Source organism: Mustelus asterias, unplaced genomic scaffold (genome assembly GCF_964213995.1).
Source record: "Mustelus asterias unplaced genomic scaffold, sMusAst1.hap1.1 HAP1_SCAFFOLD_551, whole genome shotgun sequence".
Lineage (NCBI taxonomy): Eukaryota > Metazoa > Chordata > Chondrichthyes > Carcharhiniformes > Triakidae > Mustelus > Mustelus asterias.
The window spans coordinates 166524-194422 of NW_027590501.1; the positions used below are offsets into that span (position 1 = coordinate 166524).

General features: G+C 44.4%; 2 protein-coding genes and 1 non-coding gene across 3 annotated transcripts in view; 2 read left to right on the top strand and 1 right to left on the bottom strand.

The window, feature by feature from the left end:
* LOC144486996 (dehydrogenase/reductase SDR family member 1-like) overlaps positions 1-27899 on the top strand; it is a 146408-nt gene that overhangs the window by 80453 nt on the left and 38056 nt on the right. The window lies entirely within an intron of this gene.
* On the bottom strand, positions 11893-16273 carry LOC144487005 (uncharacterized). Its single transcript, XM_078205051.1, has 2 exons — positions 16212-16273; positions 11893-15342 (listed from the first exon to the last, which is right to left on the bottom strand). The coding sequence occupies exon 2, from the start codon at positions 14989-14991 to the stop codon at positions 14401-14403; it is 591 nt and encodes a 196-aa protein (XP_078061177.1). The 5' UTR covers positions 14992-15342; positions 16212-16273; the 3' UTR covers positions 11893-14400.
* Positions 21944-22016, top strand: trnak-cuu (transfer RNA lysine (anticodon CUU)). Its single transcript has one exon. It is a non-coding gene; the product is annotated as a tRNA-Lys (tRNA).

Sequence of the window (27899 nt, forward strand, 5' to 3'; positions counted from 1 at the left end):
GCTCTGGATTTGTATCAGATTCGTTTAAATTTGATCCCGACTTTCAAACTGTGGCCATCAGTCAGAAGTCAGATATCAAATCCTGCCGTGACTACGCCATTTTGTTGTAGGGAAATATCCCTTACCAGTGCAGAATAGAAGTTGAGTCGCAAATCAAGGTTCAAAGCGTGTCTTTATTGTACAATTACTGGGATCCCAGGGAGACCCCCGTAGCCAGCTCAGAAACAGTGGCTTGGCCACGTTGATCTCAATTAAATCACATCAGCTCTGGATCTTTATAGGGATCCAAAATTCGCGCGGGAACATTTGATTATGCCTTTTTTTACACAATGTATAAAGTGGTCTGTCAGTTTCAAAAGTCCCTAGGAAGTTTCATGGATTAGCATTTGTATGGTGTGTGTTCGTGTTAATGGGATTACTTGGTCCTGCCCCGGTGTCTAAATGCGTTTCCCATTACTATCTCTATGTGTCTTCTTATTTAAATTGGTCCTATTGTTCCGTGTCTGTGTTTCCTGCTTGTGAGATTGAGTGTTAATGTCATCCTGTCCTGTTGGGTGTCTGGGGTATTTCATTCTTAACCTTTTATCCTTATCTCTTAGTTTATCAGATTTTTATGTCTGCCTTGGCCGAATTGGTAATATTTCAGTGATAGCTTGGTTTTGATAACCCACTCTCTGTCTCGTTTCATAGGGATCTTGATCTTCCTTGGCCAGTTTAAAATGCAGCTATGCGCTGTTGCTAGGCAGATTAGGGATCTTCCGTAGTTTCTGAAATTCGTGAGTCTCTCAGCTGTGCAGGGGGAGACCCGATTGAATATCCATCCGGGGGTGCCCCTCTGCATTGTTGGCCCGTTATGAGTGGTGCCAATTAGTCCAATAAAAATATGTTTGATGATGCAAATATGGTTTTCTGGAAAATTTCCTCCTTCAATATTCAGACCCTGATGTGATGTTTGGTTTCAGTTTCCCTGACTGCAAATCTTTCCCTTCTAACGCCCTGTGAAACTGATTTAAAACAGAAAAAAGGGAGTGAGAGAGAACTCACAAAAACAGAAAGGCAGGTTGTGAAACTGAGCTGGTTTTAGCGCCAATTTCCCACCCCCTCCCCGAATCCTTTGATTCCCTGAAAGATCTCTCCAGCTCTGGGCTAGAATTTTCCTCCATTTTAATCCTGGGAAAACTGCAGTTATTGTCACCGCTCTCTGCTACAAATTCTACCCATTGACTCCATCCCTCTCCTCGGAAACTGTCTGAGACTGAGCCAGACTGTTCACAACCAGAGCAAAATATTTCACCCAACCTGAGAATCTGACCACAAATCCACATCATTACCAAGACCAGTTCCACCTCAGTAACATCACCCAACTCCAGTCTCCTCTCAGTTCATCTGCTGCTGAAACCGTCACCCATTCCTTTGTTTTGAGTTGATTTGATTTATTATTGTCACATGCATTAGTATACAGTGAAAAGTATTGTTTCCTGCGTGCTATACAGACAAAGCATACCATTTATAGAGAAGGAAATGAGACTGTAGTGCTACAGTCATAGCTAGGGTGTAGAGAAAGATCAACTTAATGCAACGTAGGTCCATTCAAAAGTCTGATGGCAGCAGGGAAGAAGCTGTCCTCGAGTCGGTTGGTATGTGACCTCAGACTTTTGTATCTTTTTCCTGACGTAAGAAGGTGGAAGAGAGAATGTCCGGGGTGCATGGAGTCCTTAATTATACTGGCTGCTTTAGCAAGGCAGCAGGAAATGTAGACAGAGTCAATGGATGGGAGGCTGGTTTGAGTGATGGATTGGGCTACATTCACGACATTCTGTAGTTCCTTGCAGTCTTTGGGCCGAGCAGGAGCCTTACCAAGCTGATGCTAATGCTTTCTATGGTGCATCTGTAAAAGTTGGTGCGAGTCATAGCTAACATGCCAAATTTCATAAAGTCATAGAGGTTTACAGCATGGAAACAGGCCCTTCGGCCCAACTTGTCCATGCTGCACTTTTTTTAAAAAACCCTAAGCTCGTCCCAATTGCTCACATTTGGCCCATATCCCTCTTTCCCCATCTTACCCTGTAACTGTCTAAACGTTTTTTAAAAGACAAAATTGTACCCACCTCTACTACTACCTCTGGCAGCTTGTTCCAGACACTTTGCCCCTCTGGATCCTTTTGTATCTCTCCCCTCTCACCTTAAACCCATGCCCTCAGGTTTTAGACTCCCCTACCTTTGGGAAAAGATATTGACTATCTAGCTCATCTATGCCTCTCATTATTTTATAGACCTCTATAAGATCACCCCTCAGCCTTCTATGCTCCAGAGAAAAAAAGTCCCAGTCTATCCAGCCTCTCCTTACAACTCAATCCATCAAGTCCCGGTAGCATCCCAGTAAATCTCTTCTGCACTCTCCTAGTTTAATAATATCCTTTCTATAATAGGGTGACCAGAACTGAACACAGTATTCCAAGTGTGGCCTTACCAATGTCTTGTACAACTTCAACAACTCCTGTATTCAATGTTCTGACCAATGAAACCAAGAATGCTGAATGCCTTCTTCACCACTCTGTCCACCTGTGACTCCACTGTCAATGAGCTATGAACCTGTACCCCTAAATCTCTTTGTTCTGTAACTCTCCCCAATGGCCTACCATTAACTGAGTAAGTCCTGCCCTGGTTCAATCTACCAAAATGCAATACGTCGCATTTATCTAAATTAAACTCCATCTGCCATTCGTCGGCTCACTGACCCAATTGATCAAGATCCCGTTGCAATCAGAGATAACCTTCTTCACTATCCACTATGCCACCAATCTTGGTGTCATCTGCAAACTTACTAACCATGCCTCCTATATTCTCATCCAAATCATTCATATAAATGACAAATAACAGTGGACCCAGCACCGATCCCTGAGGCACTCCGCTGGTCACAGGTCTCCAGTTTGAAAAACAACCCTCGACAACTACCCTCTGGCTTCTGTCATCAAGCCAATTTTGTATCCATTTAGCTCCCTCACCCTGGATCCCGTGAGATTTTCCTTCATCTTCTGAGAAAGTAGAGATGTTGGTGGGCTTTCTTAACTATAGTGTTGACTTGGGGGGACCAGGACAGGTTGTTAATGATCTGGGCACCTGAAAACATGAAGCTTTCGACCATTTCTACTTCATCCCCGTTGATGTAGACAGGACACGTTCTCCACTATGTTTCCTTATGTCGATGGCAATCTCCTTCATTTCTGTTTACAATGAGGGGGAGATTATTGTTACCGCACCAGTTCACCAGATTCTCTATCTCATTCTTGTACTCTGTCTCGTCGTTGTTGGAGATACGACCCACTACGGTGGTGTCACCAGCAAACCTGAAAATCGAGTTGGAGGGAAATTTGGCCACACAATCATAGGTGTATAAGGAGTATAGTAAGAGCTGAGAACACAGCCTTGTGGGGCATCGGTGTTGAGGATGATCGTGGAGGAGGTGTTGTTGCCTATCCTTACTGATTGTGGTCTGTGGGTTAGGAAGTTCAGCATCTAGTCGCAGAGGGAGGAGCCGAGCCCAGGCCACGGAGTTTGGAGATGAGTTTCGTGGGAATAATGATGTTGAAGGCTGAACTGTAGTCAATAAATAGGAGTCTGACATCGCTGTCTTTGTAATCTCGATGTTCCAGGGTTGAGTGCAGGGCCAGGGAATTGGCATCTGCTGTGGACTTGTTGGGCGGTAGGCGAACTGTATTGGATCCAGGCAGTCCGAGAGGCTAACCTTTTGAAGCACTTCATAATGATGGATGTTAGACCCACCGGACGAGAGCCATTAAGGCACGCTGCTTGGCTTTTCTTTCGTACTGAGATGATGGTCATCTTCTTGAAGCAGATAGGGACCTCAGATTGTTGTAAAGAGAGGTTGATGATGTCTGCGAATAGCCCCACCAGCTGATCCATGCAGGATCTGAGTGCTTGTTACCATTAGACTTAATCATTCTAACACATCCCTGGCCGGTCTCCCTCACTCAACCTGTCTATTAACTTGAGGTCATCACAATTCTGCTGCCCACGTGTTTACTCATTCCAAATCTTGTTCACCCACCACCCCTGTGCTACAAAGGCTCCTGTTTATGAATCAACATTTTAAATTTCTCATCCTTGTTCTCAAGTACCTCCATGGTTTCACCCCTCCCTATCTCTGTAATCTCCTCTCGCCTCACAACCCTCCAATATCTCTGCATTCCTTTCATTCCGGCTTCCTCAGCATTCACAGTTTTAATCACTCCATCATACGTGTCCGCACTCCCAGTTACCAAGGCCATAATCTTTGGAATTTCCCCCTAAACTGCTCCCCCTCTGTATCATCCTTCCCCCCCCCCTTTAAGATACTCATTAAAACTACCTCTTTAACCAAGCCTTTACCCATCCACCCTCATGTCTGCTCACATGACTCTATGTCAAATGTTGCTTTATAACACACCTGAGAAACGCCTCAGAATGCTCCAGTACATGAAAGATGCTGTATAAATACACATTGTAATTATTGATTTGGAGATGTATCACTGTCCCTTCATCATCACTGGGTGAATAGCCTGTAACTCTTGACCTAAAGGGGAGCACCTTCACCACATGGACTGCAGCTGTTCAAGAAGATAAAACATAATCTTCTCCACAGGTAATTTCAGAGAAACCCTACAGTGCAGAAAGAGGCCATTCGGCCCATCGAGTCTGCACCAACCACAATCCCACCCAGGCCCTACCCCCATATCCCTACATATTTTACCCGCTAATCCCTCTAATCTACGCATCCCAGGACACTCAGGGGCAATTTTATTTTAGCAGAGCCAATCAACCTAACCGGCACATCTTTGGACTGTGGAAGGAAACCAGAACACCCAGAGGAAACCCACACAGACACGAGGAGAATGTGCAAACTCCGCACAGACAGTGACCCAAGCCAGGAATCGAACCCAGGTCCCTGGAGCTGTGAAGCAGCAGTGCTAACCACTGTGCTACCGTGCCGCCCGTTTTGGGGATGGAAAATATTTTCTGTTGGTCTTGTTAGTGAAAAGACAGGGTAGTGGGATGAGCTGATTCCCTTGTAGAGAACCAGCAAATGCATGATGGGTTAGTCATTTTCTGTAGTGTAATAATTCAATGTTTCTGTGGCTTAATGAAAAAGAGACCAATTCTGGAGGCCAGGAACTAACTTCTGGAATCAATGCCCACTGCCTCCAATCGAGGTGGCGGCTGCACATGCGCCCTGTTGCCCATTGCCCCCTATAAAGATGGCCACCGTCCTGCTGTCCATTGCCCCCAATAAATATGGCGGTCACGCTGCCCATTGTTCTCGAAAGATGGAGGCTGCAAAATCGGTCAGGCAGGGCCTCGGGCGTCTTATTTGTGGTTTGAAGCTAATATCCGACGTTTATGAAAGCTCCGCTTCCTATACCGGGTGCTTATGAGTCCTCCCTTTTGACTCTCAGGCTCCATTTAACCTCACTCACCCGGTGTCTCCAATCAGTTTCTACTCTCCCTGCTGCTCCGACACCACCCCATCCGACCACTGCCTACACCGCACTGCGCATGCTCCAGTCAGAGAGGCACTGAGTCTGCGCAATGATCTCCAGTATTGAAGATAGGGTATCGTCACCCTCTCGGTGCACGCTGGGTAATGGCACCGCCATTGCCACTTGATATTGTCAAATACAAATACATCTTTTGTGGTCCATGATCATAATGACTGGCCTGGCCGAGAATGGCTTACTCCTGTTCCTATTTTCTATGAAAATATATTTAAACAGGCTTATTTTAAATTAATTAACACCTTCCTTGAAATAGTGTGCACAATCATTTGTCAGTCTGGGAATTTAAACTTGCTCTTTCACTTTCAGTCAGGAACACGTCCCAGTTTCACACTAAACTTTGATTTGACAGCATGTTTCCAGCCTTCACCGTTGTTCAAAATTGTTGCAAACTCTCGGCAGCTGTGACGGTATTTGTAAAGACAGAGTCAATGTTTCCAGTCCAATATGACTCTTCAGTTCCAAAACATTAGCTCTGTTTCTGCAGAGATGCTACCAAACCTGCTTTGTTTTTATTTCCGATTTCCAGCATCTGTAATATTTTGATTTTCTTTCACAATTGTTCACCTGACTCGAAACATAGTTATAAAAGAGTCTTCTGTTCCATGTTTAGGAGCTCTGGACTATAGAAAAGAGCAGTTGGGACACATTTCTTACACACCTCAGGATTAACCCACTTTGCTGTCAGTGAAGAGAGATGAGAAAGTCCAAAGTGCTGTTTGTCCCTCTCAGTGTGACCCTATGGCAGGAACAGACTGCAGTTCTGTTCCTGCTGTGTGAACCTCCCCCAGATTGCCCCTTCTGAGCTCCAGCCGGCAATGTTAAACATTCAGCTGGGAAAGACGAACATCTGCAACTATGTATTCAAATATCACTGTTTTATTTCACATTTATTTAGAATATTAAACTCCAGTCCAGTTACAGGGATTATTAACATAATCAGAAACAAACTCCAAATATCAGAATGAACATAGTCCAGTCCTGAATGTGATTCACAGCAGCAGCAATAACAGCAGAATCCAGCCCCTGTAGTAACTTATGAACTTGCTGGTGTGTCAGAATGTGAGGTAACCGAATGAATCTCTTCTCACATGGAGCAGGTGAACAGCCTGTGAATGTGTTTGTGTATCAGCAGATACATTTTGCATTTAAATCTCTGCTCACAGTCAGAAGTTTGAAAAAGTTCCTTATCAGTGTGAACAAGTTGATGTGCAGTGAAGTGGGATGACTGAGTAAATCTCTTGCTAAACATGGAGCAAGTGAACAGCCTCTCCCAGAGTGAGTGCACTGGTGGACACTGAGTTCACATGTCCAGCTGAACCCAGTCCCATAGTGAGAGACTCTGGATGGTCTGCTGTCAGTGTGAACCTGCTGATAGCACATCAGATTCATAGAAATTTTAAAACATTTCCCACAATCCAGACATTTGAAACACATTCCATCAGTGTGAACTCACTGGTGTGTTAACAAAACGAATGAATCAGTGAATTGCTTCCCACACATGGAGCAGGTGAATGACCTCTCCCTGGTGTGAACTCTCTGCTGTTGCTGCAGGATGGACAATCGCTTGAACCTCTCCCTGCACTGAGAGCAGATGAGTGGAGTGGAACGGACTGAATACACTGGTGAACCATCAGTGAATGTGGGTTTTTAAAGCTCCTGTCACAGTCTCAGCATTTAAATCCTCTCTCTTCAGTATGAACCCACTGGTGTGTGTGGAGACTGGATGGAGAAAAGTGGGCGTTCGGGGCTCAGACAAGAGGGATGTTTAGAGACAGTTTGGCCCATTGGGCTAATGGAATGGAGCAAAGCAACAGAGACAGCTGATTGGATTATCTCAATCTTCAGTGACAAAGTACTTCCATGAGCTCCTCACACTTGTTGTTGGAGGTGAGGATAGAGGAAACAGGGGAGAGCCCTTCAAAAGGAACTGACTTGTATTAGAGTTATTAAAAATATTCACGATGTGAATATTTTTCGAACTTGATCGAGTTTTTCGAGGAAGTGATGAAGATGATTGATGAGGGTAGGGCAGTGGATGGTGTCTACATGGACTTCAGTAAGGCCTTTGACAAGGTCCCTCACGGCAGACTGGTGCAGAAAGTGAAGTCGCATGGGATCAGAGGTGAGCTAGCGAGGTGAATACAAAACTGGCTCGGTCAAAGAAGACAGAGGGTAGCAGTGGAAGTGTTTCTGAATAGAGGGCTGTGACAAGTGGTGTTCCTCAGGGATCAGTGCTGGGACCTTTGCTGTTTGTAATATATATAAATGATTTGGAGGAAAATGTAACTGGATTGATTAGTAAGTTTGCGGACGACACAAAGGTTGGTGGATTTGCAGATAGCGATGAGGACCATCAGAGGATACAGCAGGATATAGATCAGTTGGAGACTTGGGCGGAGAAATGGCAGATGAAGTTTAATCCGGACAAATGTGAGGTAATGCATTTTGGAAGGTCTAATACAGATAGGAAATATACAGTAAATGGCAGAACCCTTAAGAGTATTGATGGGCAAAGGGATCTGGGTGTACAGGTACACAGGTCATTGAAAGTGGCAATGCAGGTGGAGAAGGTAGTCAAGAAGGCATACGGCATGCTTGCCTTCATCGGCCGGGGTATTGAGTTTAAAAATTGGCAAGTCATGTTGCAGCTTTATAGAACCTTAGTTAGGCCGCACTTGGAATATAGTGTTCAATTCTGGTCGCCACACTACCAGAAGGATGTGGAGGCTTTGGAGGGGGTACAGAAAAGATTTACCAGGATGTTGCCTGGTATGGAGGGCATTAGCTATGAGGAGAGGTTGGAGAAACTTGGTTTGTTCTCACTGGAATGACGGAGGTTGAGGGGCGACCTGATAGAAGTCTACAAGATTATGAGAGTCATGGACAGAGTGGATAGTCAGAAGCTTTTTCCTAAGGTGGAAGAGTCAATTACTAGGGGGCACAGGTTTAAGGTGTGCGGGGCAAGATTTAAAGGAGATGTACGAGGCAGATTTTTTACACAGAGAGTAGTGGGTGCCTGGAACTCGTTGCCGGGGGAGGTAGTGGAAGTGGATACGGTAGTGAGTTTTAAGGGGCGTCTTGACTTTACATGAATAGGATGGGAATAGAGGGATATGGTCCCTGGAAGGGTAGGAGGTTTTAGTTCAGTCAGGCAGCATGGTCGGTGCAGGACCATGGAGGGCAGAAGGGCCTGTTCCTGTGCTGTAATTCTCTTTGTTCTGTAAACATTTCTCTGGATATTTAAATAAAAAGAGTTATCCAAGTGAATGTTGGTCCAAGAGAAAGTGACTCTGGGGAATTAATAATGGAAAGTGAGGAGATGGCAGATGAATTCAACAGGTACTTTGTATCAGTCTTCACTATAGTTTAGTACTCTACCCGATAGTATCGAGGATAGAAGTAATATCTCATCAGGGTGTGGAAGGGAGAGAGGAACTCAGGAAAACTGCTGTCACTTATGAAGTGGTACTGAGCAAATAGTTGGAGCTGTCGGCTGACAAATCCCGGACCCTGATGGACTTCATTCTCGGCTCTGAAAAGAAGCAGCTCGTCAGATAAAAGCAAAGTATTGCAGATACTGAAAATCTGAAATAAAAACAGCAAATGCTGGAAAGACTCAGCAGGTCTGGCAGTACCTGTGGAGGGAGAAACAGAGTTGACATTTCGAGGCCACATGGCTGTTCTTTAGCTGAAGAGGGGTAGAAATGACTGGTGAGATAGTTGATGCATTGTTTTAATTTTCCAAAATTCCCCGGTTTTGGTGGAAGTTCCATTAGATTAGAAAGTAGCAAATGCAGCTCCTTTATTCAAAGAAGGAGAGAGACAAAAAGCAGGAAACTACAGGACAGTTAACTTAACATGCCAGAGGAAAAATGTTAGAAGCTATTATTAAATACGTTACAGCATGGCAGTGAGATAAAATCAGGCCATGAAGAAGAGTCAACGTGGTTTTGAGAAAGGGAAATCATATTCAACCTATTTTCTCAGTTCTTTGAATGAGTCACATGTGCTGTGGATAAAGGGGAACCAAAGGTGCAGAAAGGTGAATGTACTGAGATTTCCAGAATGCATTTATAAGCTATCACATCAAAGGATATTGTGGAAAATAAAAGCTCCTAGTGGGGCGGGGGGAATGGTAACATATTGGCACGGAAAGGAGATTGGGTAGTTAACAGGAAACAGGATTGGCATAAATGGGTCTTTTTCTAGTTGACTGGATGTGATGAGTGGTGGGCCACGGGTCAATGCTGGGACCTCAACCTTTTTACCATTTATATAAATGACTCAGATGAAGGAATTGAAGGTATGGTTGCTAAATTTGCCTGTTCAGGTACACTGAATTTGGGAGAATTTAGCATGGGCAATGCACCGAACCAGCACATCTTTTGGAATGTGGGAGGAAACCAGAGCACCCGGAGGAAACCTACGCAGACACGGGGAGAACGTGCTGACTCCACAAGACAGTGACCCAAACCGGGAATCGCACCCAGTCCCTGATGCTGTGAGGCAGCAGTGCTAGCCACAGTGCCACCATGCCACCCAGTTGGACTGAACAATGTTCATTCTGAGAGTCAGGTTTTGTTTCTGACAGTAATAACCATCCGAACTCAACTGGATAAATATGAAATTAATCAACTTTTTTTCAAAATTATTCTTCTGGATTTTTTCTTTTGGAGAGCGATTACACTATTTCTGCTGTGAAATGAGAACTATTGTCATTCTCCATCCATTTCAGGAAGCCTCATCCAGGATTTTAGCTATTGTGTCTGCATCATTTTTACAAACAGGAAAGGTTTCAATCCACCAGGTAAACATAGCTGTAATTAGCAGGATATACCAGTCTCCTCTTAGTGTGGAGAGTGGGCCTGTATAATCAAGCTGCAGTGTTTCCCAGGGAACATCAATAATGTGGAACATGTTAATTGGGACAATGCATTTTGCAGAATCTGATTAGTTTGAACACATGAGGCACAGCTTCAGGTGCTGATGGACATTCTGATACATCCTCAGCCACTGATAGTATGATCATGTTGTATAATATTGAGGAGTCAAAAAACAAGAAATACGCCTTGCTTTGATCCATCAAATATACTAATCCCTTTCTAAGCCATCGAGTTGTGACTGAAGTCAAAGTTAAACCATATTTGTGAAAGAAAACTTCATTGTGTCAGATGAGTGAGTCCTTACTTGCTGTGAATGATGAGGGAAAGTTTTCTCTATGGTGCCAACCCTTTTTACCCACAGTCATCTTAGGTCAGTGTCCTGACAAGTTTTTAAATGACATATAACTGGAGTCTGTCGTACCGGTCCCAATGATTGTGTTTTGGGTGGATCCCATGGAATCTCCTCGAGAGCAGCTTTCCTGGTGAGTCAGTCTGCCTGGTTATTACCATCACTCCCTTCACTAACTCCTGCTGCTGATCCACCTTCACCTGGCAAATAGCAATTTATCCTGGACATCCAGTAACATTCCCAATCATTCAGAGTTTGGAGTGGTGAGCAGTGGTTTCCTTTCTGCTGTGGAGAAGCTGTGTTTCCTCCCCCAGAGGGGTAGGTTTTCTGAGGGAATTACAACCAACGTAGCTTTCAGAATATTTGGTGATTATATCGGTAACAGTTTGAAGGGCTGTGACCGCAATAACCTCAGAGTTCTGGGCTAACTGTTGCGATTGTGGTGGATATTTAGTAAGGATACTACAATTGTTGTGGAGAATCAAACACACAGCTCCACTCTGATACAAACCTTGTTCATAAAACCAACACCTGATCGCATAAACCCCAGTGCAATGTAATAGTTATTTGTCTTTAACAGGTCCATTGGACATGACCGCTTTTGCCTGACTGAGACGTAGGATTCTTTCATACTGAAACATCCCAGCCAAGTAATAATTATGAAGATTCAGGACGTGAATGCTTTTTCTTTGTAATTCCATAATTCAACCATTGGCCCTTTAGGATAATGTCACTGCAGTATTTGGGGTCTGCAGAAATATACAATTAAACTCTGCCAGGCACTTTATCTGCTCAATGGGCACTTTATATCTTCTCAATGAATTAGGCAATCAATCTTTCCACAGGGCTGATTGTGTCTGAGAACTATCCGACTGGAAAACTTTTTCCATTCAGGCCTCAGAATACTACAGCAGATATACATTGTTCTGGCTGTGGAATTAATTGGATAGATCTTCCAGAGAGCCAGTACAGACATAATGAGCCAAATGGTTTCTATTTGTGCTGTATCATTCTGTAAAAGAGTGAATAATCAGCATCAGGGACAGAGAGAGGAACCAGTGACTGTGCGATTGAACCCAGTAAGAAGTCTGACAACACCAGGTTAAAGTCCAACAGGTTTATTTGGTAGCACAAGATTTCGGAGTGTTCCTTCTTCTTCAGGTGAGTGAAGAGTTCTGTTCACAAACAAGGCATACATCGAGACAGACTCAATTTACAAGATGATGGTTGGAATGCGAGTCTTTACAGGTAATCAAGTCTTTACAGGTATAGACAATGTGAGTGGAGAGAGGGTTAAGCACAGGTTAAAGAGATGTGTATTGTCTCCAGCCAGGACAGTTACTGAGATTTTGCAAGTCCAGGCAAGTCGTGGGGGTTACAGATAGTGTGACATGAACCCAAGATCCCGGTTTAGGCCGTCCTTGTGTGCGGAACTTGGCTATCAGTTTCTGCTCAGCGACTCTGCGTTATCGTGTATTGTGAAGGCTGCCTTGGAGAACGCTTACCCGAAGATCAGAGGCTGAGTGCCCATGACTGCTGAAGTGTTTCCCGACAGGAAGAGAACACTCCTGCCTGGTGATTGTCGAGCGGTGTTCATTCATCCGTTGTCGTAACATCTGCATTGTCTCCCCAATGTACCATGCCTCGGGACATCCTTTCCTGCAGCTTATAAGAACATAAGAACATAAGAAATAGGAGCAGGAGTAGGCATCTAGCCCCTCGAGCCTGCCCCGCCATTCAATACGATCATGGCTGATCTGAAGTGGATCAGTTCCACTTACCCGCCTGGTCCCTATAACCCCTAATTCCCTTACCGATCAGGAATCCATCTCTCCGTGATTTAAACATATTCAACGAGATAGCCTCCACCACTTCAGTGGGCAGAGAATTCCAGAGATTCACCACCTCTGAGAGAAGAAGTTCCTCCTCAACTCTGTCCTAAACTGACCCCCCTTTATTTTGAGGCTGTGCCCTCTAGTTCCAGCTTCCAGGGCGGCACGGTAGCACAGTGGTTAGCACTGCTGCTTCACAGCTCCAGGGTCCCGGGTTCGATTCCCGGCTTGGGTCACTGTCTGTGTGGAGTTTGCACATTCTCCTCGTGTCTGCGTGGGTTTCCTCCGGGTGCTCCGGTTTCCTCCCACAGCCCAAAGATGTGCGGGTTAGGTTGATTGGCCAGGTTAAAAATTGCCCCTGAGATGTGTAGGTTAGAGGGATTAGTGGGTAAAATATGTGGGGGTAGGGCCTGGGTGGGATTGTGGTCGGTGCAGACTCGATGGGCCGAATGGCCTCCTTCTGCACTGTAGGGTTTCTATGATTCTATGATTCTATGATTCCTTTCTAAGTGGAAAGAATCTCTCCACTTCTACCCTATCCAGCCCCTTCATTATTTTATATGCCTCTGTACGATCACCCCTCAACCTTCTAAACTCCAACGAGTACAAACCTAATCTGCTCAATCTCTCCTCATAATTTACACCCCTCAACTCCGGTATCAACCTGGTGAACCTTCTCTGCACTCCCTCCAAGGCCAATCCTTTCGCAAGTAAGGGGACCAAAATTAGGAGCAGAAGGAGGCAAGTTCAGCCCTTCGAGCCTGCTCCGCCTTTCAATCAGGTCATGGCTGATCTCTCCCTGGTCTCAAATCCACTTCCCCACCTGTTCCCCATATCCATCTTTCCCTTTCTTTTTATCAGAAATATGTCTATCTTCCTCTTGAAACAATTCAATGATTCAGACACCACCTCGCTATGTGGCAGCGAGTTCCACAAATTCACCATCCTCTGAGAAGCTCCTCATCTCAGTTTTAAATCTATAGCCTCGCAACCTATACCTGTGACCTCTTGTTCTAGATTGTCCCATAAGAGGAAACATTTGCTCTACATTTACTTTATCAATCGCTTTTAACATTTTATGTCCTTCGATTAGATCCCGCTCATCCTTCTAAACTCCAGCGAGTATAGTCCAAACTGCTTAATCTCTCCTCATTTGTCATCCCCTTCATCCCCAGAATAAATACTCAATTAACTGTTTGTCGATTCAATCAGGCTTAAGTGTTGAATGATTCTTCTGAGTTCATTCTCCCAAACAGTTCCTTTACCACAACCATTACCTCTCCCTTTGCCTTTTGTTCCAGGATGTTTTTGTCATTTATTCTCATCCGACCTCTAACCAATCCCTAACTTTCCATTTTGTTCCACCTGACCCTCCTCCATTTCTCACCAGAATCAAACCCATCACATTTCTCCCTCTCTTTAGTTCTGAGGTAGAGTTACATTGGACATGAAACGTTAACTCTGTTTCTCTCTCCACGGATGCTGCCAGACCTGCTGTGTTTTTCCAGTTCTTTCTGTATTTACTTTCGATCTACCTGTAGTGATGGGAAAAACATTATTTACCACCGAGGATAAAATAAATGTTTTTCAACAGCATTTGTGAATCCTTTCGGTGGAAATGTACTCTCTCAGGCTCAAAGAAATTTAGCCCACTGGAAGCAAAGTTGTGAGACCGGCCAGTCCAGCAGAAAGAAACCCTCCGACCCTCCCACTTCCCAAACTGTCAGAATGAACATGGTTCTGTCCTGAGTGTGATTAACAGCAGAATCCAACACCTGTAATCACTTGTGAACTCGCTGGTGTGTCCGCATGTTCGATAATTGAGTGAATCCCTTCCCACAATCAGAGCAGGTGAACGGCCTCTCCCCAGTGTGAACTCGCTGGTGTCTCCTCAGGTCAGATGAATCACTGAATCGCTTCCTGCATTGGGAGCAGATGAACGGCCTCAGCCCAGCATGAACTCGCTCGTGTTTCCTGAGGTCAGACGAATGACTGAATTGCTTCTCACATTCAGAACAGGAGAATGGCTTCTCCCCAGTGTGAACTCGTTTGTGCGTCCGCAGGATGGATGAATTACTGAATTCCTTCCCACACACAGACCAAGTGAATGGTCGCTCCCCAGTGTGAATTCGCTGGTGTGACTGCAGGTGGGATAACTGGGTGAATCCCTTCCCACAATTAGGACAGACAAATGGTCTCTCTCCAGTGTGAATTCGCTGGTGTGTCTGTAAAATGGATGAATTACTGAATCCCTTCCCACAAACAGGGCAGGTGAACGGCCTTTCCCCTGTGTGACAACGTCGATGAATTTCCAGGTGACTCGGGCAACAAAAACGTTTCCCACAATCCCCACATTTCCATGGTTTCTCCATGGTGTCAATGTCCTTGTGTCTCTCCAGGTTTGACAATCAGTTGAAGCCTCGTTCACACATACAACCAGTGTGCAGTCTCTCCCTGCTGTGAATGGTGTGATGTTGCTTCAGCCAATGTAACTGATTAAAGATCCTTTCACAGTCACTGCATTGTACACTCTCACTCAGGTATCATTCTCTGTACTGTTCCAGTCACACTGATGTTAAAATCTTTCACAGCAGACAAAAAGGACAAACATTTCTCCTTTTAGATTCAAGATTGATGATATTCAGCTCCCGATGAATGGAGTGACTCTGTCAGATCCTGATGTGCTATCTGCTTTGAGAGTTCTGTCTGCGATATCTCCTCCCCTAATATATTGTAAAAGAGTTTACAAACGTAATCAGTGACAGTACAGAATAGAAATTCAGAACAGAATTTTAATTGCGAAGGAACATTCATTCCTCTCTCATTTATCGAAGGCCGTAAATATCTGGACCACACACTCTCTATTCACATTCTGCTGTATTTAATACATACCCAATAACACAATGATGTATAATTATACAGTTCTCTATTACATGATTAGAGATACATAGGGCTGTGAGGAAGTATTTTATTTCGACAGCTAGTGTTGCTGACCTGAAACTCTCTGCCTACCAGCTTGATGGAAGCAGAGAAGGTGAATAATTTCAGAATGAAATTGGGGGGGGGGCACTTGAAGGAAATAACCTGTAGGGGGACTGGGGATGTAGAGAAGGAATGGGAGTGACTGGATTGTCCTACAGAGTGTTAGCATAGGCTCAAATTACTGAATGGACACCTTGTGTCGTAATGACGCTGACTGGAAATGCATATTGTAGCTACAGTAGGATAATACAAGATTAGAAATAATTAATGTATTTTGTTACAAATAATATATCTAATCTGTACCATATTACAAGACTAGACGTATCTCTGTCCTATCTTAATTTAAATGTCAGCCTATCCTGGAGAAACCATCTCTTTAATTGTGAACATTAGGAAAGAGACCATCCTTTTACCCAGACAAATAAATGTGTCAGACTGAGAGAGCGAAAGGATGTCAATGTCTTGAAGAGAGAGAGACCTGGGGCAACCTTTCCAGAATCTGCAGCCTCCCTGGATTCACTTCCTCTCCCTTCAGTTGCTGCAAGTCCCCAATTTCCCCCAGAATGAGAAAAGAAATGGAAAGGGGGATGAAAGAAAGTGTTTTACTCACAGATGGTGGCGACAGGAGGAAGTTTCAGTCTGTTGTGCACCTCAATCTGAGTATCACAAAGCCCGATTGGCTGAAGGACCAGAGTCCTTCCGGTCTTTTCCCATTGGCCAACACCTCAGCACGAAGGTCAGAAGGCGGGCTGCCCCGCTCATGCGCAGTGTCGCCTCTCCACTGGACATGCGCAGTCCCAGGCCGGGGGGAGGGGGTGATCACCAAGAGGCTTCTCGCTCTGGCCGGAGCCGCCAGCCGGTTGCCTGGAAACCTTGGCTGGAGGAGGTGCAGGGGGAGGGGAACAATGGGTGGGGGCGGGACTTCCGTGTCCGCGCGCCCGGGCCTGCGCACTGGCACCCCATGACGTCATTGTGGAAGAGACTGATTCCTGTTGGCTGATTCAGGCAGGGCTCCATTGTGACGTCACAATGCGGAAGCTCGATTGATTCAGATTCAGACTCAAACTCCCTCCTCTGGGCAACATCTGGGAGGAAATCAATGTTTCCCCCTTTCCATTTCTTTTCTCATTCTGGGGGAAATTGGGGACTTGCAGCAACTGAAGGGAAAGAAAGTGAATCCAGGGAGGCTGCAGACTCTGGAAAGGTTGGCCCAGGTTTCTCTCTCTCTTAAAGACATTGACATCCTTTGCAATGTTCCACAGGAACTAGAATTGTCTGATCTGAATTTCTATCTTGTTCTGACAGTGATGACTTTTGTAAATTCTTTTTACAGGATATTAGAAGGAGATGATTTGCTGATAGAAATGTCAAGATCTAACATTCACTCAATTCATGGGAGCTGAATGTCATCGGTTTGAATCTGGAAGAAGAAACGTTTATCTGCTTGAGTTGGGTGAACCATTGGTGTGAACAGAAAAGCATCGAGGCCCGTGCAACCCGAGTGACAGTGTCCCAGTCCCGAGTGACAGTGTTCCAGTGCACATATTGTGAAAACTGCAGGAGAGACAGAAAGACACTCAGATCATGGAAAAAGCATGGAAATGTGAGGACTGTGAAAAGTCATTCCGTTCCCCATCAGTGCTGGAAATTCATCGACGCAGTCACACCGGGGAGAGGCCATTCACCTGCTCCAATTGTGGGAAAGGATTCACTCGGTTATCGATCTTGCTGACACACCAGCGAGTTCACACCGGGGAGAAGCCATTCACCTGCTCTGATTGTGGGAAGGTATTCACTCAGTCATCGCACTTGCTGATACACCAGCGAGTTCACAATGGAGAGAGGCCATTCACTTGCCCCGTGTGTGAGAAGGGATTCAGCGATTCATCCACACTGCAGACACACCAGAGAGTTCACACTGGGGAGAGGCCATTTATCTGCTCCATGTGTGGTAAAGGATTTGCTCAGTCATCCAACCTGTATTCACACCAGCGAGTTCACACCGGAGAGAGGCCATTTCCCTGCTGTGTGTGTGAGAAGGGATTCAGTAACTCCGCCAACCTGCTGAGACACCAGCAACTTCACACTGGGGAGGCTTCCTTCACCTGCTTTGAGTGTGGTAAAGGATTCAGTGATTCATCCAACCTATTTTCACACCAGCGAACTCACACTGGGGAGAGGCCATTCACCTGCTTTCTGTGTGGAAAGGGATTTAGTCAGGCATCCAGTCTGCAGACACACCAGCGAGTCCACACCGGGGAGAGGCCGTTCACCTGCTCAGTGTGTGGCAAGGGATTCAGTGATTCGTCCAACTTTATTTCACACCAGCGAGTTCACACTGGGGAGAGGCCATTTAACTGCTTTGTGTGTCAGAAGGGATTCAATCGATTATCTAACCTGCTGACGCACCAGCGACTTCACACTGGGGAGAGGCTGTTTGCCTGCAATGAATGTGGAAAGGGATTCACACGATCATCCCACCTGCTGAGACACCAGCGAATTCACAAACGATTACAAGCATTGGATTCTGCTGTTATTGCTGCTATTAATCACACCCAGAACTGAACCACGTTCATTCTGACAGTAGGTGAAGTGGGAGGGTCGGACGGTTTCTTTCTGCTGGACTGGCCGGTCTCATGACTTTGCTTCCAGTGGGCTGATGTTCTTTGAGCCTGGGAGAGCACATTTCCACTGAAATGATCCACAAAAGCTGATGAAAGATATTTATTTTATTCTGGATAGTAAATAGTGTTTTTCCTAACGCTACAGGTAGATCTAAAATAAATACATTTGTCTCTGTTCCATTGAGTCTACAGCACAGGGCCAGGCCAGTTGGCTCAATTGGTCTGTGTCAGTATTTATGCTCCACATGAGCCTCCCCCTCGTCATCTCCCCCCATCAGCATATCCTTCTATTCCTTTCTCCCTCAGGTATGTATCCAGCTTCCCCTTCAATGTATTCATGCTGTTCACCTCAACCACTCGCTGTAATAGTGAGTTCTACAGTCTCACCACTCGCTGGTAAAGAGGTTTCACATTAAATCCCTATTAGATTATTGAATCTCTGAAAATGCACACAGCATTTATAACAAAAAGGATGAATTGTCAGCGCGGATAGAGATAAATGTGTGTGTCCTGATAGACATTACAGAGACTTAGTTGAAAGGTGACCTAGGCTGGGATCTAAATATTGAAGGGTATTTGACATAATGGAATGGCAGGAAGCTAGGAAAAGGTGATAGGATCTCTCCCATTAATTAACGATGACATTAGTTCAGTACAGAGCTACCACCTTAGCCTGAAAGATCAGGATGAAGGATCGGTTTGGGTCAAGATAAGAAATGGTAAAGGTGTGAGGTCTCTTGTGGGAGTATTTAATGGGCCCCTTACCTATGTTACACTGAACTGATTTTTTTATTTTGAACATGACACTATAATAGTATATTTATTTACTAGTGTGACAAACAGGCTTACATTAACACTGCAATGAAGTTACTGTGAAAGTCCTTTAGTTGCCACAACCCAGCGCCTGTTTGGGGAGACTGAGGGAGAATTTAGCATGGCCAATGTGCCTTACCAGCACGTCCTTTGGACTATGGGAGGAAACCGGAGCACCTGGATGAAACCCACGCAGACACGGGGAGAACATGCAGACTCTGCACAGACAGTCACCCAAGCCGGGAACTGGCCATGGGTCCCTGGTGCCGTGAGGCAGCAGTGCTAACCACTGTGCCACCGTGCCGCACTAAGATACTATATTGCACTGCACATAAATAAAATAAACACCTGATCAAAAAGGACTAGGAAAAAGTATAAACTTATAAATCTCAACTCCTTTTCACAAATACAGATCAAATACTTCATCATTCCCATTTCCCAGTCACATAATTTTCTAATTATTGTGATTATTCAAATAGTATTTCTATTAAACTCATAGATAATACCATTATTTAATTCCATGACTTTATATAAACTAACATTTGAAGCTTATACATTGTTTTAAAGCTGTATTTACACATATTTTCAAATCTTCACCCAAAGCATTCCAAAGATTCATCCACAAACTGAAATATACACAGACTTCAAAGTTGTACAAACATAACATTTTTTAAACTTGTTTTTTTCTATTTAATTCATGATCATCATCCCTTAAAGTCAACAGTTTCTTTGCAAATTTTCAGGCAAAGATTCATTTTTTGCTTCATCCAAAATCATTGCAGTTTTCAGTTCAACTGACTTCCTAAACTTTAAAACCTGGACATTTTATAAACAATTTGTTGCTAAGTTCTTGAAAATTCACTTTATTACTATTCATTTGGCTTTTTTCTGTAACATGTAGATCGGATTAATAAAGTTAAAGTTTGATGTTTATTTATTAGTGTCACAAGTAGACTTACATTAACACTGAAATGAAGTTAATGAAAATCCCCCAGTCACCACACTCCGGCACCTGTTCAGCTACACTGAGGGAGAATTTAGCATGGCCAATGCACCTAACCAGCACGTCTTTCGGACAGTAGGAGGAAACCGGAGCACCCGGAGGAAATCCACGCAGGCGCAGGGAGAACGTGCTGACTCCACACAGTGACCCAAGCCAGGAATCAAACCTGGGTCCCTGGCACTGAGAGGCAGCACTGCTAACCACAGTGCCGCCATGTCGCCCAAATATTCATGCTTTATAACGTTTCCCCAAACCTCTGAAGAATCATTTCAAATGAACAATACAAAATATGCAATGACTGCAGATCCAATATGGGCGGCACGGTAGCACAGTGGTTAGCACTGCTGCTTCACAGCTCCAGGGTCCCGGGTTCGATTCCCGGCTCGGGTCACTGTCTGTGTGGAGTTTGCACATTCTCCTCGTGTCTGCGTGGGTTTCCTCCCGGTGCTCCGGTTTCCTCCCACAGTCCAAAGATGTGCGGGTTAGGTTGATTGGCCATGCTAAAAATTGCCCCTTAGGGTCCTGAGATGTGTAGGTTTGAGGGATTAGCGGGTAAATATGTAGGGATATGGGGGTAGGGTCTGGGTGGAATTGTGGTCGGTGCAGACTCGATGGGCCGAATGGCCTCCTTCTGCACTGTAGGGCTTCCATTATAAATTTAGTTTTACTCAGAATTTCAATACTCTTTGATTATTTTGTTTTAATATATTGTATATGTGGTTCCCAACAAAATATATGGTCTAGGAGAACACCCAGAACTATATTTCCATATTGGGGAGGCGATGGTGTAGTGGCAGTGTCACAGGACGAGTGGCCCAGAGACTCAGGGTAATGCTCTGGGGACCCAGGTTCGAATCCTATTGTGGCAACTGGTGAAATATAAATTAGATGAAAATCTGGGATTAAATGTCTAATGATGATTAGAAATTATTGTCGATTGTCATAAATGCCCATCTGGTTTATTGATGTCCTTTAGGGAAGCAAATCTGCCAACCTTATCTGGTCTGACCAACATGTAACTCCAGATCCACAGCAACATGGTTACCTTTAATTGCTCTCTCAGATCAAGGACAATTAGGAATGAGCAATAAATGCTGTCCCAGTGACACCCACATCCCATGAATAAATAAATGTTGACATTGTCTGTGGGGAGAGAATAGAGCCAACGTTTCGAGTCTAGATGACCCTTCATCAGAGGGGTCTGACCCCTCTTCTATTTTTGTAAATGTTGACATTGTTTATTATATTAACCAAGGGATTTACTTCACCAAATAACATAAACTTCGTTCCACTCAGAGTCGGTCACAATTCATTTTTGACAAACAATATTTTTATTTTCTCCAATTCAGCACTAACAATTTCAATAAGCTCTTGAAGATCCCACCCAGAATAAAACATATTGGCATCATCTGCAAACAAAACTAATTGTAATAACTTTGATACATTCCAAATGTCATTAATATATAAAATAAACAATTTAAGGCCCAAAACAGATCCCTGTGAGACTCCACACAGAATATTCACAAAATCTGATTCACATCATCGACTGTTACAAATTGTTGAGATTTTCCAAATAACTTCTGAGCCACTTATTCACTATTCCCCTAATCCCTTATGTTTCCAGTGTTTTAAGTAATATTCCATGGTCAATTGTATCAAAATCTGTGTAAGATCAGTAAAAACCTCTATTGGAAATTGTCTTTTTGTCCACAGCATTCGTCATTTTCTCCACAAATTCCATCAGTGATAGTGAGATAGACCGACTTGGTCTGACTATTACACAGTGAGTTACATTGAGCAATGGAATTATCAGACCATTTAGCAAATGACTTCTCTTTTCTCTGCAAAATGAGAAAAGTGAACACACTCTCCTGAAATTAGTATAATCATGTAGTATAATATGCCCGGCTAGCTCAGTCGGTAGAACGTGAGACTCTTAATCTCAGGGTCGTGGGTTCGAGCCCCACGTTGGGAGTTGTTGTTTGGGGCAGCAGGGTAGCACAGTGGTTAGCACTGCTGCTTCACAGCTCCAGGGACCTGGGTTCGATTCCCGGCTTGCGTCACTGTCTGTGTGGAGTTTGCACATTCTCCTCGTGTCTGCATGGGTTTCCTCCCACAGTCCAAAGATGTGCGGGTTAGGTTTATTGGCCATGCTAAAATTGCCCCTTAGTGTCCTGAGATGCGTAGGTTAGAGGGATTAGTGGGTAATTGTGTAGGGATATGGGGGTAGGGCCTGGGTGGGATTGTGGTCAGTGCAGACTCGATGGGCCGAATGGCCTCTTTCTGCACTGTAGGGTTTCTTCTATGTTTACCACCAGCTTTAAACCATGGAGTAACTTAGTATATTTTCATTTTACAGGGAAATAGCCCAGTTTGAAAAGACCGGTTGCAAATATGTCAATGGTTTTACTCCACAATCAATAACCTGCTTAATGATTGACATCTCAGTATTGTCTGAATTGGTAGATTTTTTATTCTTATGATATTTCACAATATCAATGACCTCCTTTCCATCAACACCTCTAAAACGTGAGATGGGATGAAGAGGTGGATCACTTTCTCTTGGAACTTTTATCATTGTCCATGAACTCTGTTAAAAAGAAATCCACATTTGAAAGCCCAGCCATTATATGAAATATCAGCACTATAACAGGAGGAGATAAGAAAGACAGATACATTGATCTTTTCATCAACACATCTGAGAGTTAAGAATGTGTGACATGATTTTGGGATACCGGAGTGAGTGTACAGATGTGATTTGTTACATGTGAAAAATAGCAAGCCTAAATTCATGGTGAGATGGAGTGAAGAGCGGGTCCCAAACACACACAGCTACTTGAGACACAGCAGGAGATGAAATGGTTAATGTGGCCAGGGCATTGAGACAACATTGTGACATCATCAAGGCACTGACACACACTCCAGAGAGAAACTGAGTTCAAAACAATCAGGATCCAATTAAACACACTGCACAGGGACAGAAAGTGAGGAAAGTTAAAGTAAAATGGATAATATTATAGATTGGGACAATTAAGGGCTTGGAAGAAATAATACTGAATAAGAACTGTCCACAATTTGGACAGGGGTAAAGAGAGAGCTGGAGAATCTTTTACATCCATGCTTGATCTGTTGCTTGAAGCATCTGTCCTTATGTACAAGTAACCTGGAACTCACGGTGCTCCTTCAGTAGTAGGAAAGATCGATTAGATGTTACCTCAGGCGGGGCCAGAACAGAACTGGAAAATAACAGAGTGAAATTGAGTGAGGGATCAGAGAGAGAGTTCTCCCCCCTCAAGGTGTGGACTATAAGAATCCTGGGGGACCCCCTACTTTGGGTTTTCTTGCTAATTAGTGAACATTAGGTTAAATTCTGTGACTGGCTGTGCATTGATTTTGAATTTGATTGTTACACTTCTCCTGTTTTTATTCCTGTTGTGATTACGCTCTGGGTAAGGATGGTTGACAGGTGACAGGATGGGAAATTGTGGTTTGGGTCATTAACCAAATGTTTTATTGATCTGAAAGGTGTAAAAGGGGCCAAACTTCAGCAGAAATCCAGCAGAGCTGAGAACAGACGACTTGCTGTGTGGGAGCAGGGAGATAAACAGCTCCCGGAGGACAGAGAAAACAGGAGTGCCTTGAATCCTGGATGATACCTGGGTGTCAAGGCCACCATGTTTTCACTGCTTGCCATGGGAATGCTGACTCCCTGTACCAGGGACGGAGCGTGGGAAGACAATTGTTTGAGAGTTTGACGTGGCTTGTGCGGGTACAGATGGTTCAATGACACGTTTTGTAATTGGTCCGTTCAAATGTTAGCCGGGCAATGATTGGGTAAAATCAGTCTCCATAGTCTTTGTGATGTAAAAAAGTATGAGAAGGGATTCCCCGAGCACAGAGATTAGTCAAGGTTTTACTTATTGCATTGACTGGTGCCATGGCATCTGGGGCAGAGCAGGGAGCATTTCCGTGGAGATGCTGCTTCTACCCAGAGTGTAATGGTAATGCTGCTGCACTTTGATACGACTGCTCAGACATTAGCCTGTGTCAGCTCTTATTGATCCTGAATAAAATCTAACCACTGTCACCAATAAGGGTTATCACTGGGAATCATTTCAGAGTTTGGGAAAAGGGGAGAAAGGGTTAATTGACTCCCTGAACCCCATTTTCTAACATCGCTGTGTCAAAAATAAAATCCCATCTCCCCCTCTGGCTCCTTTGCCAATTACCTTAGAGGGACTCACTTTCTGTTAAAGAGCCTGCCAACCCCTCTCACCCGCTTTCCCTAAAGTGCATCAATCTCATCAGGAAAAGTCCAGAACAATCAAATATTTTTACTGATAAAAGTTTATTAATGAAACAGAACATGGTTAAAACAAACAGAAAATGACTTGAGGATCAAAGACAACCAGAGTAAAGGGATGTTCACAATGTTCTGGACACAAATCGTGTTTCTTCAGCTCCTCTGTCCCCTGTTCCTGTGACACCCCGCTTTGGACACAGGGACACTGAACCCTGGGGGGTCACCATCAGCCCTGGTCACCTCCTCCGGTGCCCTGATTGGTTGGAGGCCCATTTCCCAGTCAGTTCTCCAGCACCTTCCTGTCTCTCTATTAGTGCGACGCCCAGGGCAGTTTCCCAACTGGGGCGCAGGCCCCATTATTCTCAGCTAAATGCTGCCCTCAGCTCCGTCGCCTGGCTGTCATTGACACGAGCAATAGAGAGACAAAAAGGTACCCCAGGCTCAAATGGGAAGTTGAAACTTGTGGCTCTAAACCAACACTTCAACATTTGTCAGTCAAATCCATGTTATTTACACTGGGGGTTTTTATGATGAGATTAATTGAAGTGTTCGGCTCGTCAGCAAACTCGAGAAGCACTGATTCCAGATTGTTCAATACTTCTGCCTTGAATCACAAAAGCTTCTCACTTTATCCCCTTCCTGAACTGAATTCCATCATCCTGAGCAGCTGTGGGTGTCACCTCTCTGTGTAAACTCCTGCCCCTTTTTATAAGGCTCTCTCATTCCTTATTGTGGGTCAATTCTTTAATGGTTGAGGATCGCTCTATGATGCAGTGAGTGTTTATCCGGTCAATCAATGTTTCTGATGTCAGTCACAACGTCCATCGTTACTTTTCACCTGTTTCTTACTCTGTGTTTTATAAAAATAAAGTTTTAAAATTTTTACAGAATGGTCAGCTGTAAGGTTTCTGTAGTTGGTGATGAGGTCATCCAAAGGTCAAAGCCTCTCTCTTTTCTCCTTCCCGTTTAACGAAGGGGTTGTGTGGAATATTCCATTCAGGGGGAGGTGGTGGGAATGTCGCTGGCCGAGTAATGCAGAGAACCAGCAAAGGATCTGGGGACAGGCAGCTGGTGGGATTTGAATTCAGTGAATCATTCTGGAATTATATAAAGTTCGTCTCAGTAACAGTGACCATGAAACTATCATCGATTGTTTTAAAAATCCATCCGGTTCACCCTACTAATGCTCCCTATTCGGGAAGGAAATCTGCCATCCTTACCCGGTCTGGCCTACATGTGAATCCAGACCCACACAGTGATGTGGGTGACTCTTAACTGCCCCTCTGAAATGGCCGAGCAAGTCACTCCGTTCAAGGGCAATTAGGAGATGAGCAACGTGTGCTGGGGCTTTGCCAGCAGTGTCCACATCCCAGGAAAAAATAAAGAATATTCCACGGAAAGTGATGGGTGATTTGAAATGAATTGAAAGGAGGTCAGGAGGTGCTCGTATCGTCCAGAGCTGCTTTTCAATGGATCCTCCTGTTTAAAATAAAAACACATCAGTGTGCCCCTTTCCCAGACACACTGACCTTGGAATATCACAATGCTGTTTTTAAACATTCCTATGTTAAAGAATCAGTCATTTAGAATTGTGAAACACAGAAATTAAATGTTCCGTTTTTCCTGGGATCCTCCTGTGCCTGGCACCGGTGTCCTGAACAAGGTTATTAACATTCTCTGGGTTAAAGGTTCCTCCTGGTTCTTGCTGTCTGTTGTGTCCTTTGTCACAGTCGGTACCAGGACATTTCTATTGAAAGGTTGTTAAGAAATTCCAGTGAGTTCCAGCCCCTTGTGTAACGTTCCATTTGGTGTGTGTCAGATTCAGAGATGTCCACGTGTGTGTGAAAAGGGTTCTGGGTAAGGGTTTTAACCCTTCTTTCCCCGTTAGTAACAATGAGCCCTGTATTCAATTCTAAAGTATAAAGTCCTCATTAGATATCAATTCTACCTGTTATCTACATTTCACCAACCAGTCTATATTTTCATCACAGGACTGCAGTGGGAGCACCGTCAACATCTTACTAACTGGATTGATTTTATCGAGGAGATGACGAAGGTGATCGATGAGGGTAGAGCAGTGGATGTTGTGAACATGGATTTTAGTAAGGCTTTCGACAAGGTCCCTCACGGTCGGCTCATCCAGAAGATTAAGATGCATGGGATTCACGGTGACTTGGCCGCTTGGATTCAGAATTGACTTGCCCATAGAAGTCAGAGAATAGCAGTGGGTGTTTATCTGGCTGGAAGTCAGTGATTAGTGGTGTTCCGCAGGGATCCAAATTGGGTCCTCTGCTGTTTGTGATATATATAAATGACTTGGATGAAAACGTGGATGGGTGGGTTAGTAAGTTTGAAGATGACACAAAGCTAGATGGAGTTGTAGATAGTGTGGAAGGTTGTCAAAGGATGCAGTGGGATGTAGATCATCTGTAGATATGGGTGGATAAATGGCAGATGGATTTTAATTTGGGTAAGTGTAAGGTGCTGCACTTTGGAAGATCAAATGTGAAGGGTAAGTATACAGCTAGTGCCAGGTCCCTGAACAGCATTGATGTACAGAGGGATCTTGGGGTTCAAGTCCATAACTCACTGAAATTGGCCACACAAGTAGACAGGGTGGTAAAGAAGGCATATGGCATGCCTGCCTTTGAGCACAAGAATCAGGATGTCAAGTTTAAAGTTTATTTACTCTGACTTGGAAATATATCGCCGTTCCTTCCCAGTCGCTGGGTCAAAATCCTGGAATTCTCTCCTTAACAGTCAACCCACAGACTGCAGCGATTCAAGAAGGCAGCTCACCATCAACCACACAGACATGGGGAGAATGAGCAGATTCCACACAGGCAGTGACCCAAGCCAGGAATCGAACCCAGGTCCCTGGCGCTGTGAAGCAGCAGTGCTAACCACTGTGCTACCGTGCCGCTTTATGTTGCAACTTAATAAAACTTTGGTCCAGCCACACTTAGAATATCGCATTCAATTCTGGTCACCACATTACAGGAAGGATGTGGAGGATTTGGAAAGGGTGCAGAAGAGGTTTACCAGGATGCTGCCTGAATTAGAGGGTATGAGTTATAAGGAGAGGCTGGAAAAACTCAGGTTGTTTACTCTGAAGCAGCGGAGGCTGAGGGGAGACCTGATAGAAGTCTATAAAATTATGAGAGACATAGATAGGGTTGACAGTCAGAATATTTTTCCCAGAGTTGAAATGTCTAATACTCGGGGGCATGCACTTCAGAAGAGAGGGGGAAAGTTCAAAGGAGCTGTGAGGGGCAAGTTCTTCTTTTTTACACAGAGAGTGGTTGTGTCTGGAACGTGCTGCCAGGGGTGGTCGTGGAGGCAGATATGATAGGGGCGTTTAAGGGGCTTTTAAATCAGCACATGGATATGCAAGGAAAATCGGAATATGAACCAAGGCCAGGCAGAAGGGATGAGTTTAATTTGGCGTCATGCTCAACACCACATGGTGGGCTGAAGGGTCTGTTCCTGTGCTGTACTGTTCTATGTTCTATTTGTGATCTCCATTTAGAAAAAGGAAATAGAGGCACTGGAGAA